At 44.6% G+C, this 19,039-nt stretch overlaps 1 protein-coding gene across 1 annotated transcript in view; it reads right to left on the bottom strand.

Annotated features, from left to right (window-relative positions):
* LOC108160398 (serum response factor homolog) overlaps positions 1–8,858 on the bottom strand; it is a 30,636-nt gene extending 21,778 nt beyond the window's left edge. Inside the window, exons 1-2 of the mRNA XM_017294389.2 lie at positions 7,050–8,858; positions 3,394–3,642 (exon numbers count right to left, since the gene is read on the bottom strand). Coding sequence (XP_017149878.2) covers positions 3,394–3,642; positions 7,050–7,655 — 855 coding nt within the window. The 5' untranslated portion in view covers positions 7,656–8,858. The remainder of the gene's footprint in view (positions 1–3,393; positions 3,643–7,049) is intronic.
* Between the last annotated feature and the right edge of the window lie 10,181 nt (positions 8,859–19,039).

Below are 19,039 nucleotides of genomic sequence, written 5' to 3'. Positions count from 1 at the left end.
AGAGGAAAATGGAACTAGTTCCATTTGAAGATTATGTTTGAATAAAAATAAGCTATTTTTAAGTGGTTTGGATTTGGTTCCAGTTCAAATTTAAACGGAAAGGGGAGTACATTTTAGAGATTCGATCCCTTTCCTTTTACGTTTGGTATTTACTTGAAAAGAGTTCGTTAAGGTAAATTAATCGCTAAAGATACAATCCATATTTAAATACAAAATTAAATTCTTTCATTCTTCCGATTCTCCACTGTTTATTTGATGTATTGAAATGAAATAAAAACGATATTATAAAAGCCAACAAACTTGCGTGCTTTTCTGGGGGGCTGAGGCTGGGTGATCATAGAAAATGTAGAAGTAGTGGGCGAATGGAGATGATGCGCAGGTGAGCGACCATAGAAGGCAATCGGCGCAGAGTCTCGAGTATATAGCCTAGACACCCGCGCAGACCGATAGACACGAGCAGATATGTACGCAATATATGCTCGGGTATACTGCGGGTAAATGTGTGGAAGGGGGCAGGGGCACAACAGCCCACTGCATGATGGCAATTAACCTTGGCTGGACCAAGAATTGGCGGCAGCAGAACGACCTACAGCAGCAGCAGCAGCAGCAGTCGCGTACCAGCCATGACTTTTATCAGTCAAGTCAATGATGACCTGAACCGGCGTTGGTGTCACACCCACAACATCTTTGGCTCGTTGTTGGCTCTTTGGCTGTTGGGGGGGCTTTCATTCATCGTCACGAACTGATTGGAAATCTACGAGGCAGAGAGAGAGAGAGAGCTCCGAGAGATCGAGGCTTACAGTGGCACACGTCATCGCGCAAGCCTACGCGGGACCCAGAGCCCAGAGCCAGAGCCGGAGCCCGGGCCATAGCTTTGGCATTGAAAAGTTAGAAACGCGATTTGCATGCCAAGCCAAGCCAAGCCAAGCCAAGACTGTGGTGAGGGGGAACCAGCCCAACCGAATGTTGAAAGGAAAAACAGAAATATGTGCATATGCTCGAAAACAGAAATTCATTCACAGAGAGCAGAGCAGCGCACGGCAAAGCAGAGCAGAGCATAGCAGAGAAGAGGGGCTGCCCACTCGCTCCGATTCGGCGATTATTACGCGTGGATTGTGTGGTGGAGTGTGGATTGTGGACTGTACATTCTGTGTAGGCTATAACTACAGACTTTTGAGATCTGTCCCCGGCATGGTGGGAGGGGGTAGGGAATGGGCCTTATCTAGCGCTCTTAACCTTCCTCTTGAAACTGGAAGCTGGAAAAATCTCTGTGTTTGGGCTGTCGGCAGCATCTGGCACTCTTACATTATTTGTGTGCTTTTGTTTAAACTATGTTTTTTTTTTGTTGTTTATTAATGTATAATATTGCGCTAAGTAAAATATATGAATATACTCTTTTTATATATGGTAGATATACTATTTTGTGGTTTGTTTTTTAAACATATTGTTTTGTTTCGCTTACAACATAAATTGTTTTAGTGTTATTCGATTCGGTTTCTGCGGATTGCAGAATAATAAATAATAAATTTAACTATTATTAAAGAAATTCTGTTCTCGTATTTTTTGTTTGTTTTGTTTTCTGTTTGACAGAAATGCGATCTCTAATTAAATTAAGTTCTTCTTTTTGTCTTTAATGAAATTAAGTTTAAATAATAAATTTAATTTAAATTTCGTTTGAGTGGTGGAAATAAGCTTTGAGCTGCTTTTTAATTTGGTTTCTAAATAAAAATATACAATAAATACTAGTAGAAAAACGAAAGAGAGAGTGCGCGGAATGGAGGGTGAGCTCAAAGGGTGAGTGGGGGCTTTCAACAATTTTGAATACAATTTTTTAGTGTATTTTTTTTTAGTTTAGTTTGAATGCAAATAAAACTCGAAAAATAAACAAATCGAAAGCCAATTCAAATAAACATAATAGCTTCACAATTATAAATAGTTCTAACATTAGGCTAAGCTGCTGGGATAAGCTGGTATAAATTTAATTTAAATTTCGTTTGAGTGGTGGAAATAAGCTTTGAGCTGCTTTTTATTTTGGTTTCTAAATAAAAATATACAATAAATACTAGTAGAAAACGAAAGAGAGAGTGCGCGGAATGGAGGGTGAGCTCAAAGGGTGAGTGGGGGCTTTCAACAATTTTGAATAAAATTTTTTAGTGTATTTTTTTTTAGTTTAGTTTGAATGCAAATAAAACTCGAAAAATAAACAAATCGAAAGCCAATTCAAATAAACATAATAGCTTCACAATTATAAATAGTTCTAACATTAGGCTAAGCTTCTGGGATAAGCTTAAAAGTTCAAAGAGCACGCTCATCGCCCACACACACGCACACACACACTCCAAGGGAAAATGGCCGCCGGCGCATTCGAATACACTCCCTGGACTTTTATTTACTTGCCAACAACTTTTGGGTGTTTGGCCGTGTTTAGACTCTGTACAGCACATACCTCTCTCAATGATGATTCTTTATAATATCTTTCTATGTATAGTATGTATATCTCCCCCTTTTGTTAACTCTTTTAGTTACATTTACATTGCACTTATGTTTTCTATGTAAGAAAAGGACTAACTTAAGCAGTCTCGGCTGTGTCTCGATGTGTCTCTAGTGGTTCTAGTGGTTCTAGTCGTAGAAATGGCACTGGGTTAGAAGCTGCAGCTGGTATGTGACAATTGATCTATTGCTATCGGATATACTACCGAATGTACTATCGCTATCGCTGCTATAGCTATCGTCAGGGGAGAGCTAGCTGTAGCTTGGCTATGGCACAGTCGCCTTTAAGTAAGAGTCTTGACTAGTATACGAAATAAACAAAAAAAATAATGTAAAATGAATACAAAAAATACAAAAAACACACACACAGAAACACTGCGACAAACAAGAACAAAACGAGCGGCGATATCGTATTGGCCATGAATCCGACATACTATGTACATATGTACATACATACAAACATATCGAAACTCCGACATACAAGCCAAATTGCTGCACTTTGGATCTGCTAAAACATCTACATATGTATGTCTATGTCTAAACATAAAACTGCTGTCTAACTAATTGGGTTTTGGCCCATCTCTGGGAAAGCTGCGTCCCGCTAGGCCAGCCCCCACATCTGTATATAGTATATATTGTCTAGAGAATCTGAGCGGAAGGATTTGCCTAGCGCTGCGCATGCGTATGCGACATGTGCGAGTGCGTCGAATGCGGCGGCGGCACGTGGGCCACATGCGCATGGTGCGCATGTCCGCCGTAGGCCTGGGCATGGGACAGGGGAGAGGCCTGGCCACCGCTGTACCCGGACTGCATCAGACTCTGCTCGAGGCTGTAGTGCGAGGGTGGCGCCGGCGGATGGGCGAGATGAGCGTGCCCGTGGTGACCATAAATCAGTTGTCTTACTTTGGAGTCTTCGTCCGCGATGTTGTAGCTGAGCTCCGTCTCCTCGAAGCCCGTGGCCGACATGCGCTGGTCCCCGCCGCCCACGCTGGGCGGATCCGGCGAGTTGAGGCAGGTCTGTATGAGCTGTTTGCCCGCCTCCGAGGTGATCATCGGCTGCAGCTTGCGCGTGGCAAAAGTGTAGACGTGACCCGTCTCGCTGGCAACCAGCAGCATTACCTGTGTCCCAGTCAGCGTCGACAGCTCGTAGGCCTGCAACGAGTGGAAAGGAGCAAAGGGAAACGTGTGTTAAGTACTCGTATTCGATGATATCGGTCTTCAAGTATCGCCTGCTATCGCGGGCATGGGGATTGGGGACTGAGGCTGAAGCTGAAGCTGGGGTAACTGTCGAAGCGTGTGTTGCCACAGTGGCACATAAATTTCCCAAGCATACTATGCGATTATGTGGTAGCGATAAGAACGAGTGGCAACAAAAGTTTGGCAGAGAGGACGAGGCCTTAAAACGATTAGAGATGGGAGCGTGAGGAGAAAACGCATTGAACAGTGGAAATCAGTCGATCAAGAATATCAGATTCAAATCATGGGTGAACGATGATGTGGAAACCCTCCTTCAGGAAGATCAAAGAGTTTAGAAAACGAATATTCGAAGCACTGGAACCACAGTATGTTAAAGAAAGAAGTGCTTAAGATGATCTGGAAACATTTAAAGGCTTACAACCTAACCCATTTCTTCTGCTCATTGGGGTTCCCTGCTCTCCCACGCAAAAGCCATAGGAGTCACGCAACCATCTCGATAGATGCATAGTTCCATAGTCAATAGACCCGACTCGCTTTGGAGTCGGTCCGTACATTAGACGGTAGCCTAAGCTGGCTATCAACAGCTCGTAATTACTATAAAGGCGATAAAGTTGCTGTCGGGTTGTCTGGCAGTCTGGCTGTCGGGCTGTCTGCCTGCCGTGCAGCGAGCGAGTGGCAGACACAGTGCATAAATAACTGGCGCGGCAAGAAGCAGCAGCCAGCCCAACGCTTCGGGGAACATTTATTAATATTAATGAAATTGTTGTACACATTGTTGCTGCTTCGGATCTGGGATCTGTAATTCGGGATCGGCTTCTGCTGCTCTTCTGCTGCTGCGCTACACCGATTGGCTGCCAAGTTTATGTGTAACATGTGTAAATGCAAACAATTGACACGGTCGGTCCGAAAGGAGGAGCAGCCACTGAATCTGAATCCGGATCCGATTCTCATTCGATTCTCGTTCTCGTTCTGAGTAGGTGTCGATTGTACCGAGGATGGTGCCCTAGGTCCAGGGGCCAGGGCCAGATCCAACATCAACAATTCATGTCAATTTGAATTTCGAACAAAGACAAAAGACAAAGACAAAGACACGACACGAGGCAGCAGAAGGCTTGGATTGGAGGATTGAGGTAAGAAATCTGTTGACAGGACAAAGCAGCTTGTTGGTTGGTTGTTTTCTGTTGCTGTTGCTGTTGGTGTTGCATGTGGCCAAAGGGCAAGGCCGACCAGCCATCGAGGAGCCTCTGGTCTTGGGGGCCGCTTATCTGTGGGCAATCTGCCGCACTGGTGCTGCCCCTGGTGCTGACGCTGCCGCTTCTGTACATCAATACGCTTCCGTGCTGGAAGCAGCAGCCCCCGAAAACAATTCCCAAGTCAAGTCAAGTCAAGACCAGGCCAAGCTCAAGCCTGAGCCTGAGGCCTGCCTCGTGATTTCAATTTAACACCTTTTGGCGGCATTTTGCGCCTTGTGCCCTTTTGGCCATGTTTAATGGTTTGGGTTAGGGGAGACGCATGGCGTGGGGATCGGGTCTGTGGAGTAGCAACCTACATGTGTGTGGACATTGTGCATTATGCAGAAGCGCTTTCGCTGCCGCTGCCGCGGGCGCAGACGAAGCCGTGGCTCAATCGCGGCTCCCATCGATCGACCCACGCAATTAGGTTGACCAACAAATGAGATCACTTCTGGACATTAGCTCACTTTTCACTTTTGTGCCCATTTTTGGGACTGGCCGTGTCGCTCCGCTCTGCGCCGACCACGCCACGCTCTGCCTGCAAAATGCCCGAAATTGGCCAGTGGAAAGCATGCCAACAGGTTGCCATCTCCGTCCCCGTCTCCCGGTTTTACTCTTTCTGTCTCTCTTCATGGGCCAAGTTCATTGGCCGCAATTTGTTGCTAGGGATCCTTGCTGGCTGCTGTTTTTTTATTTGCCGCTGGCTGTCGGGCTGTGGCTGTGGCCCGTGGCCTGTGGCCGTAGCGCCAAGAAGTCAAAATCCCATTGTCTGCCTGTCAACTGTCCCACATCGCCTGGACATCGATGAGGGACCACATCAAAGTCACCAAATCGAAATATTATATATATTTTTTCTGCATTCAGATGGCGTATGGCGTACGGCAAGGGTTTGTGGTCTCGGGCGTGCGCCTGTCATAAGTCCGGCCCCCAGGAAGGAACCCAAAGAACGACATGAGTGACCAGACCAGACCGGTCAAGAGATCTGATGTGTCCCAGGGGTCAAATATTTTGGTATAGACGAAAAGGGAATGTCAGTTAGAATACGCCTTCGGTATACAAAGGGTATTCCAAAATTCGTTGCCCCCAATGTTTTTGCCTTTCATTTTTGGAGCTGCAGCAGCGCTTTCTGTTTTTTGTTTCAAATATTTCATAAGATTTTGTGTCTTTAGCAAAGATCGTGCTGGGATCGTGATTTAGCGCCGCAATGTTGATGGTTTTTGTGTCTGATTTTGATCGGGTGCTCGGTTCGGATCGGATCGAGGCTCGGTTTGAGGCCAAAGAAGTATATTTGAAAAATGTGAAAAATTTCATATGCACCCGCCAGATGGATAGAAAGCACAGCACAGAAGCAGCATAAGCAGCAACAGAGGGAGTGGAAAGAGTGGGAGGAGCAGTTGTAGGAACCACCATTATAAAAGTTTGCGTGTGAAAATTGGTCATTTGAAAATGCCAATGCCACGGCCCGTGCATGACAATGAGTGGGGTAGAATACACAGAAGGAGCACGCATCAACTGAGATGGAGGATGGAGGATGGGGCAGCAACAGATGAAGGTGAACTTGCAACTTGTGGGTAGCCTCCTTTGAATGCAATTGCGGCGGCAAATTAACATTTTATGAAGCCGAAAACAAAGGGAAATGCGGAATCGTGGGCTACCGCGCTTACACAACGCTGCCAAAGCGGCAACAGTTGGGGGAACTGAAGATTGGGGGGACCAAGAACAGAGGATCTCTGGCTACTGTTCTAGAGCTGATCTGAGCGGAGCACGATGGCACAGTGGTAGAAGTACTATTCGGATATAAGGCTCTTTCCTTAGAGTACGAGGATCATCCCATTCCGACCACTGTGCCGCCGATGGTCACATAACGATAGCCGAGAGAGAGGGAAAGAGTGAAAAGGGAAGATGAAGAGGGACACTGCACTGGACAATGCCAGAGGAGGAGCTGCAGTTGGAATCGAAGAAGCATTTATTAATTGCACATGCGCTCAAAACGTGGTCCAATGTCAATGCCCATCCCATCCATCCCATCCGATCCCAGTGGCGCAAGTCCAAGTTGAGAGGTGGAGAGGTGGGATCTGGAGAGCGACTCCGCTCCGATCCGATCCGACCCGACCCGACTCCCCCGCTTACCTTCTTCATGATGCCAGTCTTGCGCTTGGAGAAGGTCGTGTAGCGACGCAGCTTGTTGTCAATGTATTCCATTTTGATTTTGACACGTCCCTTTGTCTTCTTGCCGTTGGCGGGCGGTGATTTCTTGTTGGGCAGCGGATTGTATCCGTCCACATTGTCGTCGACGCCGGCGCTGGCCACACTCCCGCCAGCGCCACAGTTGTCCAGGCCCTGGAGCGTCAGGCCGCCGTCTCCAGCCGATCGATGATGATCCTCGTAGCAGTCGCTGCCGGATCGCTTAAGGGCGCGGTGCTGTTGCTGTTGTTGCTGCTGCTGCTGTTGTTGCTGTTGCTGCTGCTGCGCGGCATGCTGGGGACTGTGATGCGTCTGGCTGTTGCCCAGGGTCTGGCACTGGGAGGGAGCTGCACCGCCGGTGGGATTGGGCCGCTGCATGGGCACGCCTCCGCCGCCGCCCATGCTCTGCAGGAGCCCGCAGCTGGGCGGACGGGCGCCCAGGGCCGCCACCGCCGGATTGCCGTACATATCGGCCTGGTCGGCGAGGCTGAGGCCTATACTACTCATCGAGTAGTTTAGGTTGTAGCGGGAGTCACCTCGCGTCGGGTCCATTCTCAGGTAAAAGTTCTCCACGGTGGAGCCGTATAAATCCAAGGCACCGCGCGCGTCTATTATTGCTACCTTGCTGTGAAATCCGGACGCGGCACACTTTTTCCGTTGTTCTCCTCTGCTCTGGCTCTGCTCTGGCAGGGGCTGCTGCCGTATTTAATTCCAAAAATAAAACACAAAACACACACCGCACGCCGCACACAACGCGATTCGATGGCGTTTTTGCCCTGGCGCTGGCCCTCTTGCACGATTGCCGGACGCGTTGCTGTTCGGCTGAGCTCTCCTGCGCTAGCTGGCACTGCCGGCCGTGGCTCAATCGTTTTAAATAATTAACTAAAATTGAATTTTGGAGCAAAACGCGAATTTTTGGGCTGCAGCGCCGTCGTTTTGCAACAAACACGCACGAACGCACACACACAAACACCGCAAGCAGAAAATTGACAGCTGACAGTCCTACAGTGTTGCAATGTGGTGGAAACCAGGGATGCACTGGCTCGCGCCTGCCTAGTGTTGCATAATCTGCGGGATTTGGCGCCTAAATTTGAATTTGCTTTCGAAAATATGCGTTGTGTGTCTTTCCTTTGAGTTGATTATGGTTGCAGTTTGTTTTTTAAAGGAAGATTTGGTTTGAATGTAGCGTTTGTGTTGGTTTATTATGTTGGTAGAGTTTACTGTCCTTTTAGGTGTCTTTTGTACGGTTTTATTTCTGCTTCAATTTTTTGTTCTCCTATTTTCAGCTTTAAGTTGTTTGATTTTATAGTTTAGTTCGGCTTCAATATGATTTAACTTGTGTTATATTTATTTTTGTTGTCACAATATTTATTTAAATGTGCGTTGCGTTTAATTGTGCAAGTTGTTTAAAAATTCCTTGTAATATATTTGGTTTTATTGTTGAGTGGCGTTTTGTTTTTTGTTTTTACACTATTGTAAATATTTTCTGTTGTTCCTGCTTTGTGCGGTTTTTATTTTCTAATTTTGGAAATCTCGCCTGTGTTCTGTGTGTTGCAGTGACTTATTTGTCGGTCGGCATTTGTTTGCTGTGGCACTTGTTTGGACTGTTGTTGGCTTTATTTGTGGCGATTTGATTGTGTTTAATTTAATGCCTAATACGATCCGCAGCGACGTACGTAGCGAGTAGGTGCGTGTGCGATTCGGTTTTGTATTTGGATTTGGTCGGGAACAGGGCTGAGACTTGCGATCGATCGTTGCCTCCGTTCTGCATCAGATGGCTGCAAAATACTTAATAAACCCCAACGTATGGCCAGCGACGGCGCAGCGACAAAGTTTGCTGCGCCCCAAACTTGGAGCCGGACCGGACCGGTTCTCTCTCTCCCCGCGAAAGAGTGCCTCTCTTGCCGCCAGCGCTCTCTTCGCTTCGACTGGAAGAGAGTCGTAGTCGTGCACATAGGCGATAAGAGTCGGTCGTCTTTATTTATTTGTCGTCCGGACGAGGCGACTGTGTGCTTATAGCTTAATTAATTAGAAAACCATACAGCCATAGGTGCACATACGTATATACCTACTCGTACGCTCCCTCCGACACGCCCCCAATATGCATACTCATTCGGTACCGTACACCGCACCTCTTCCATCTCCCATCGCCGATTCATTCTCCGTTTCCGAATGACTCGCGCCGACACTGCGCCAGCGCATAGATATTGGGGCCTGAGCGTGGCTCCTCCCTCTCTGGGGGCCCGTTCGTGATTGAGTTTTGTAATTACATTATGCTCGTACTCGTACTCGTATTCGTAACGTACGCCATTTTCTTGTGTCGCGCTGCTGCTGTCTCGCTTATCAGAGCCGCTGATTAAGTTAATTTGTTATTTTGTAATTTCTCTGTTTCTCTCCTTTCTCTTCTTAGTCGCTCACCTCTCCAGCCCTCCCCTGCTGCAACCCTCTGCAGCTGTAACCCTTGGGGTACACGGACTGGCGGCTGCAGGGGCAAAAAGCGATACACTTAAACTATGCCAGGAATGCCTCGAGCCTCGGCCAATATGGTCAGAATGCTCTAGAGGATTTGCGTGGTGGGCCCACTTGTACACTCGTACACAGGAGTACGAGTATTTCACCAATGTCCTTAAATAGATGTTCACAAGAAAATTCTGCTCCCTCTGCAGCTCCGCCGCTGCTGTTGCTGATGGTCGTTTGGGTGGATGACGGGGGAGTCGACGCTGGGCGGTGTGTTGGCCACGTGCAGCGACTAACAGATAGCCAGAGATAGTGTCATGCCGAGGATGAGTATACAATATCTCTGTACATCGATACACTCACTCGGAGACTTCTGGCCGCTAGTCGCTGGCTGATGCATTCCTCGCTTCGATTTTTCATTTTCCCCCAGCTGCAAATGGTTATCATTGCCTTTTCCAGACTCTCGCCGTGCCTCAGCCTCGGTCCACCGTTGTCGTTGTCGCCAGCTTGTCTCTTCCGCGAATAGTCGAGAGCCAGAGCCAGGTCCAGGCAGGGGCCCAGGACCAGCTCCAGCTCCGAGATGATGTCTGATGTCGTTGTCGATGTTGAGTCGATGTCGATGTCGCCCCGCCGCCGCGTGCATTTAATTATAATGAAATATAAGAACTCTGCGGCTCCGCGATGGTTTGTCTACCTGCCTGGGCTGCCTAATGATTTAAATTAATCATAATGACTGTCAAAATAGAACGTTTGCCGCTGGCCTTAGCTCATATAAGGCTCGCTCAAGCGGCGGGCACCCGACTCGGTCCGTCCTCGGTTCATCTCCTGCTACTCCTCCCACAGAGAAAAATAATATATTAGAGAATGGAAAACTTTATATTTAATAAGCGGATCTAAAATTTATACACTTTATGCACTTTTTTATTAAATTAATGATAAATTACTCGCTGATCAAGAGGTCACAGATACAGATGCAGATACAGATACCCCCGTCGATTCTCGCAGTGCATTCAGTTGCAGCTCCTGTTCCTGCTGCTGCTACTGCTGACATTTCATCATACTCACACGGCCTGGCTGGCAGGGTTTTGGGCCGGTTCGGTTCGGTCGGGTCTAGCTCTGGCTCTGGGTCTCTGGCCTGTTCTAAGTCTAAGGTTCTCACAATTGTAGACGCGTTCTGTGCAGCGCTTACTAATTGGTTAGTTGGGTCTCTGGTCGGGTCTGTTCTGGTCTGGTCTGGTCTGGATCCCTCTCCTTTGTACCAGCTTTGTGGCTCCAGAGCGGCTGTCTTTCTAGGCGATCGTCAGCCTGTCTGGCTTTTGCCTCAGCTGGGAACAACCACCACCACCACAACAGCCACATGTTGTATTTTTTTTTGGCATTGAATTTTCCCTGGAATTTTCTTCTCTTGCACATTTATAATACTTAATTATTTGCGAGCGTTTGCTTGGCGTTTTACGTGCGTTTATTCCAGCTATGGGGGCTGCTCTTGCTCCCCCAGTCCACTGGTTATGTAATCCCTCAGAGTTCACCTTCAAAATGTAACGGGAGAACAGATCATCATACATCTGTATGTTCGCATATCTTCCCGAAAATGTATTTTTATAACTCACTCAAAAAATGAATTGTAAAAAAAGAAAACGTTTGTTCCATTTACGAATTTGAACAATTTTTGATTTTCTGCAGCTACACACACATACATAAGCACATAGATAGGAGGTCTATGCATATACGTCAGTACATATATATAAATATTTTTGGGTATTTATAGACCTTCTTGGGCATTCGGCATAGGCCCAAGCCAAAATGTTTTTAAATAGTCTAAATATGTAAATTTGTGCTTTGTCTTATTTAGTAGATACGATACATGACGAGATATGGGAAACTACCTTGGAGATGTTGAGTTGGGATCTATCGAGACTACTGGTAAAATAATTAAACTACAGAATGCCTTTACTGCAGAAGCCAGTATGAAAATGTGAGACATTTGTAGTGAACTTTATATTCGAATGGGGTGACAATGAACCACTTAGGCCAGCCATAGCCACAGTCGGAGACAGCCACAGAAAGCCAAAGCCAAAGCCTGCAGATTGTCAAAAGTCTGCGGAGAGAGAGAGAGAACCTCCAACGCCAACGCCAAGTCAAAGTCAGAGCCAGAATCAGATTCAGAGTTGGAGTCAAGATCGAACCAATTGGCAATTGGTACAGGCGATCGCAATGTTTCTTGGCTCATGAATAACGCATAAGGCTTGGGCTTGGGGTTTGGGGTTCGGGGTTCGGGATTGGGTTCGGTTTTGGGTTCGACTGTGCGATGCCTTTTGTCAGGGGGCAGGCATCTGTCTATGTTGTGTTTGTTTCTGCTACAATTTAAATAAAATTGAGGCTTTGCCGAAACAAAAGGAAAAGCAGAAGACCCCATCCCACCCTTTATTTTGGGTTTGGTTTCGGTTTTGGTATTCTCTGAGCTGAAGTACCGTTCTGTCTTTCGGAGTGTCTGTCCGGCCACAGGAAACAAAAGCACCGCTACAATCATAAACGATTAACAGGTCGTGACCATTTCACCTGATTACCGGCTGGCAGTTACTTGTTACCGGTTTTCCAGTTGGCCAAAAGCTCACTTGCATTCAGCGCGGACTCCCTTCGGCACTGCGACAAGTGCAGCGACAACGGAAGCTCAGGCCTCCCCACACCACGCGCCGCACACTCCGCCCTTCCGTCCTTCCGTCCTGTCCAGTTAGAACTTCCTTGCCAGCCCAGCATTTTAATATTCCAGCATTAATATTCAATATTTAATTATGACAAAAGTCGAGATTGCTGCGTGCTTAGCATGACAGTGGGGCCCATCAGCCCTCTTGGCTTGGCTTTGTCTTGGGGCCAGGTTATCTTTTTCGGTTGACGTCAGTTAGTAGTCGGATACCGCTGCCTCGGCCTCTACAAATTAGAACAGAATTATCCCACGCATCTCGGATAATGTACGCGAAATACTTGATCGATTGCCAGCGATCGATAGTTTGTTGTTGTTGCTGCTGCTGCTGCCGGACTGACAAGAGCTGGGCTGCAGACGAAGAACGTCCCAGACAGGCCACAAAGCATCGGATGAGTTGCATGCAACATCAGCAGCTACAGAAGCTACAGAAGCCACAGTAGCAGCAGCATCAGCAGCTTGGGATCGTCGGATCGTCGATGGTACAACAAATTTCTGCGCGTAGAACGGTAACTTATTTTTTTCTACCCGCTAACTAGAGGATATTCTGGGTGTATTGGACTGAAACGTCATTTAAAGATTCTGTCTTATATGATGTGGTTCTTTTTGAGCAAGGATCCTCTCAGAATTCTCTCGGAAAAGAGGTCTTTGACTTTGATGGACATCGTCTCCACAGTTAGACATTTTAGCCAGATGTTCAAGGATGAAGCAATCCTGCAGATAATCCAAATACAAGTACAGAAGGTATACCCTGGTCGAGCACTCCCCCAGACTGGGGTCCACTTATTGTCAGGCCATGGAGTAGCAGGCAGGAGGTGGAGGCTCACAGCGATGTCTCCAACCTGGCTGTGATAAAATGTGCGTAAGTGATCAGTTGGAAGAAATCGACTTGGAGTCCGACTCCGACTCAAGACTCGAGACTCGAGAGTCTTTGCGTTGGGGTTAAAATTCTTGGACTTCTGTGATTCTTGAGGTTTTTTGCGCTGCGTTTCGTTTCGTTTAGTTTTCTGTTGCTGTTGGTTTCAACTCTCTTGGCACTCTTGGCAGCATTTTAATATTACAAGTATGTAATTTTGCTGAAATCAAGCGCTCATATGAAAATTCCACTGGCGGAGCTGTCGATCGATCTCGATCTCTCAGGCAATTGTGGAGCATTTTTAATTTGTGCTCTTTTGCCTGGAAATCAGAGCAATGCGGGTACGCTCCGTTCGAAATACAGCTCGGACTGTGGACTGCGAACTGTGGGCTGTGCGGGGACGGGACCGTTCACCGACCTTATCGCGCCCACAAAATGTCAATTCTGCGCACGTCGCTTCACAAGGCATCCCAATCAGTCGTGGCCGGGCCACTCTATGGCGTTTCAGGTAAGGCACAGGCACAGGCACCCAGGAGGAGGTGGAGCAAATGTCTCTTCTCGATTCTACTGTTGATGCTGATGCCTGAATGCAGCCTGGCTGGCTGGCTGGCTGGCTGGTTGGCAGCTCGTCATCATTATCTTTGCGCCAACACAACATCACAAGTAATACGAGGAAAGGAAAAAAAACTTAAATACTCGTACACAAAAAGAGGAGGCAAACAATCGTAGGGCATGGCATGGAAGGAAAAGGGCTAGAGGATGGAGGACTGGCACTGGCCCCGGGACGACCGGGCTGCAAATAAACTATTTCAATCAATGCGTTTGTCGTCGTGCCTTCGCTCGCTCCAAGGATCGTTCAGGCATTCTGACAGTCAGTCTGTCAGTCAGTCAGCCAGTCTGTTAGTCTTTCGGCGGTTGGTTTGGCTGTTGGGTCAGTCTCTGTCCCAGCCTCAGTCACTATGCAAGCGATTGATCGATCGATAGCTTGTGGGTCAAGGATCATTGACGGTGTAAGTGCTAAAAACAGCGACTTTAAGAATCCCTATAAACGTTGACTTTCCTCAATCGTAGTCCTCCCATGGACTAGATACTCCTTCAAGATATCGTTATACTGCTGGATATGGAAGCCTTTCAAGCGGCTGCCACAGAGATCGAGAGCATTGTGAGGTAGGCTGTGGGTGAACTCGATCAGTGGGCGGTGACGGCGATTGTACAGCTGAATCTCATCGCCCGTCCAAATCCCCCATCGCAGACTGTATCCTTGATCAAGGACGATTAACGGCATAGTGCTGCCAAAGCTCCAACTGCAGCTGTAGGCAGAAATTAGCCCGGGCGGGGGTGGCGGAGCAGCTGCAGCGTCATGGGCTGGCAGGCTGATCTTTATTTGCCACCACTCAATGGTGTCATACCAATCACCACTCAACAGTTAGCCCAAGTGAACCGAAATTAAGAAAGCAGTACACATCATAAGCGTTGCAAGCAGTTGTTCAAAAGAAGCTATTCAAGCAGTAGAAAAAATCAGTGCTGAACGTATACAAGTTAACGTACCCAATTCTATTGAGCTCTTATACGAGTTGAAAACAATCTTTGGCTTTCCAAAACGAAAACAATTTCAATCTTGGGCCTCCGCCTAATTGATTTCTAAGATGTACAATCTCAAGGGCTCCCGCCGCAATCCCAATCTTTGACACTCGCCTAAATGGAAAACCAATGTTTGCCCACACCCGGCTTCTCATAAACAATCTCACTCCCGGCTTTCTGCAGATCCTGCACTTTAGGCATTTTACAGTTCTCTCTTTGGATGACGAAATCCAATACTCGGGATGGCGAAATCAATTGAAATGTTTATAGAAAAACTATTCCCGAAAGGGATCAACGATGCAAAGATCAGAAAGTTCAAGTCAGTCTTGATCCAGAAGCGACACCGCAAAGTCGAGCTAAAAATTAAGACCGCGCAAACCCTTTGCCCGGAATCCTTTGTGACCCTCTACTTAAATCTATATCAGTGAAGTTAGAAGTAAAATAAAAACTTTTTAAAAACACAATCCGCTACCGCAGTTATTTAATTGGCGCCCAACGTGGGGCGACGTTGTATAAAAAGCACCGAATAATAAAAGTGTTGCGTCGTGCCGAAACCCGAAGGACAATTAATTAATGGAATAAATCCTTCAGATATAAAAACGCGGAGTGACTGTGAGATATAAGATAAGAAAAAGTGAGATAAAAAGGAAACAAACCGGTGCTTAGGGTGTGCAAAAATAAATACAATATACAATACAAATACAATACAAAATACAAATAAATACAAAAGCTAATCAAGACAATTCAAAAATACAAAAAAACCAAAAAAACAAAAGTTTTTAAACAAAACCAACCAAACCAAAACACAAAGAAAGTGAAGCTATCAGCTAAACCAAAGAAGGAAGACCCCAGAAGACCCAGTTAAACAAAGAAATTTAAGAAGGAAGACCCGTTCGAAGACCTGTCAGCCAAATCAAGAAGGAAGACCCGTTCGAAGATCTGTAAGCCAAACTAAGAAGGACGACCCCTACCGGATAGTTCGTGAGCAAAAGTTGTATTAATAAATATATAAGTTCAATTAGGTTATATTAGATTATAAAAACAAACAAATAAGAAAAATTTAAGTTGGATCAACTAACTTTAGATTTTGAAAAACTAAAAATGATTAACTCACAAACAAGGACCGATTTCACTGCAGATCTGGTCAAACAATTGATAGCACTTCAAATTTCACAAGTACAGGAGCAAATTGTAAATTTAAAACAACAAATAGAAACTAAATCCGATCAGGTATCAGATTATCAGGCAGAAACAATAGACGAGACAATAAAAGATGACACCACATTAAAGGTAATAGAATCCCTACCAATTTTCAATGGTGGATTAAACCAATACGTAGGATGGAGGGAAGCTGCAGAAACTGCAGTGAAGTTATATAAGAAAGGAAGTAAGCAATATTATATTGCCTTAACAATTTTGAGAAACAAAATAACAGGACCAGCACATGACGCACTGACCAACCACGGGACAGTTTTAAATTTTGATGCCATACTTTCACGACTTGACTTTGTTTACAGTGACAAGAGACCAATTTACATAATAGAACAGGAGTTAAGCGTTCTCCGACAAGGGAACCTTTCAATAATAGATTTCTATAACGAGGTTAACAAGAAAATGACCTTGTTAATAAATAAGACAATAATGACTCACGGAAAGGACAGTGAAATCACGAAAGAATCAAATAAGAAAATTAGAGACAATGCCTTACGCATTTTTGTCACTGGCCTAAACGGCGGCATTGCAGAAATCCTATTTCCATTGAATCCCCTAGATTTACCGAATGCCTTGGCAAAGGTACAGGAATTACAATCAAATAACATTCGGGCCCAATTTGCCTCCCAATTCAGTGGCCCCAGAAATTCAGGGAATAATAACTACAATACATTAAGATTCAACCAACCACAACCAAGGACTAATAGTTCACCATTCGACCAAAAAAAGGATCTTCAGAGGAATAACATGTCATGGGGACAACCCTATTTCTTGGGTAATAGACAACAAAATCAGGCCCCAGAGCCAATGGATGTAGACGAATCGATACAAACCAAGAACCGACAGAACAGCAATCAATTCAGGGGAAATAATAATAATAGAAATTATCGGGAGAATACTAACGGTTATTATAGGAGAAATAATAACAATTATAACCAAGCTCAGCATTTTAGGGCAAACGTAGTACCGAATAATCAGTCTAACGAAAATCAGGCGCAGAAACGAAAGCCAAACGAAATGTCGGAACAACCGGCTAATAAAGCAATGCGGATAAATAACATTGAGGAGGACCATTTTTTAGATCAGCCCCGAAGTAGGTCTGCCCTACTTAAAAAGAGTGGATAAAAAAATAAACAGAGAACTAAAAGTTTTGATAGATACGGGAGCAACTTCCTGTTATTTAAAAAGGGGATTTTCGAAAATAAAAAAGAATTATCAATTTATAAGAAAGTTGCTACAGTGAATGGGTTTTCAATAATTAAATATTTCCATAATATAACTATTTTCAACACAAAACAAGTGTTTTATGAAATAGATGGGATGGAGGCAGATTTACTGATAGGATTTAACCTATTAAAGAAAATCGGAGCTGTTATTGATACAGGAAAGGGGACTTAAAGTTATAAAGACAATGAGGAGAAACTAATATATGACGAGGTCCTTTCTTTAAACAAATTAACCTTTATAGAAGGAAAAACCATCCTTCCGTTGAAGGAATATATAATAAAAAAATATTTTGAAGAAGAAAAAGAAATGAAAAGTGATTCAGTAAAGGTAGAAGGAAGTTTATATAGCTTGGGATCAAAAAATCCTGAGCACGCCGACGAATAATTATCCGTCAATAGTTTGGGATTCAAATATCCTGAACCCGCCGTCGTTGAATTATCCGACATCCAAAGTTTTAATAGTTTGGGATTAAAATATCCTGAGCACGCCGTCGTAGAATTATCCGACACTAAAAGTTCGAATAGTTTGGGATTAAAGAATCCTGAACACGCCGTCGTTGAATTATCCGACAATGAACAATTTAAAAGTTTGGGATGCAAAAATCCTAAACGCGCCGTCGTAGAAATATCCGACATTCAAAATTATGCAAATTCTGAATTGAAAAAAATGAAATTGTATAACACAATAACCTACAAAGAGGACAATTTAGAAAATCTCAGAGAGAAAATGGTATCTATCATCGAAGAAGACCATGCCAATATAAATTTACATTTACCGTTCAGAACGGATATAAAAGGAGAGATTAACACTGAACATGATAGACCGGTATATGGCAAGCAGTATCCATACGCTTATTCGGTTAACGATTTCGTTAATAACGAAATAAGTAAAATGTTAGATGAAGGTATAATCAGACCTAGTAAAAGCCCATATAATTCACCGGTAATAGTAGTACCAAAGAAGGGAGTAAATGAGGACGGAACTCCTAAACATAGATTAGTAATAGACTTTAAGAAACTTAATGAAAACACCATACCGGATAGATACCCTATGCAAGATCCTTCAGTAATCCTTTCCAATTTAGGTAAGGCAAAGTATATCTCGGCCATTGATTTAGAGTCAGGTTTCTATCAGATTTTAATGAGGGAATCAGATATTGAAAAAACATCTTTTTCCATAAATAACGGCAAATATGAATTTCTAAGAATGCCTATGGGATTGACGAACGCTCCCAAAATTTTCCAAAGGGCAATGGACGATATACTTAGAGAACAAGTTGGGAAAACTTGTCACGTCTATATGGACGATATAATAATATTTTCAAAAACTATAGAACAACATTATAAAGATCTAATTCATATAATACAGATATTGCAAAACGCTAACATGAAAATTTCCCTAGAAAAGTCTAAATTCTTTCAATTGGAAACCAAGTTTCTGGGATACATTGTTTCCCAAAATATCATTAAAACAGATCCAGACAAAATCTCCAAAATACAAAACTATCCAATTCCTAAAAATATCAGAGAGCTACGTAGCTTCTTAGGACTAACAGGGTATTACAGAGAATTTGTCAGAAATTATGCTACAATTGCCAAACCATTAACAAAATATCTGAGTGGAGTAAATGGGAAAGTTTCACGAAGGGCATCCAAGAAAACATTAATACAGCTGGATGAACCAGCAATGGGAGCCTTTTTCACCAATTTACTTAATGGCTTTAAAGCCAACTGCACTAAAAAAAGGGAAAAAAACAAAGAAATAGACATCATTCAGGATGGTGCCATATTAGTTTCAGGCAAAAATATCGTAGACAATAACTACTTTGTTAGGATCGTATCTCCTTATATTCAACAACACAATTGTAATAAATAATATAACCCACATAAATGATAAGGGTAA

This window comes from Drosophila miranda (assembly GCF_003369915.1).
Source record: "Drosophila miranda strain MSH22 chromosome Y unlocalized genomic scaffold, D.miranda_PacBio2.1 Contig_Y2_pilon, whole genome shotgun sequence".
Lineage (NCBI taxonomy): Eukaryota > Metazoa > Arthropoda > Insecta > Diptera > Drosophilidae > Drosophila > Drosophila miranda.
The sequence above is the reverse complement of the archived record's forward strand: the minus strand, read 5'-3'. Positions and strand labels throughout refer to the sequence as shown.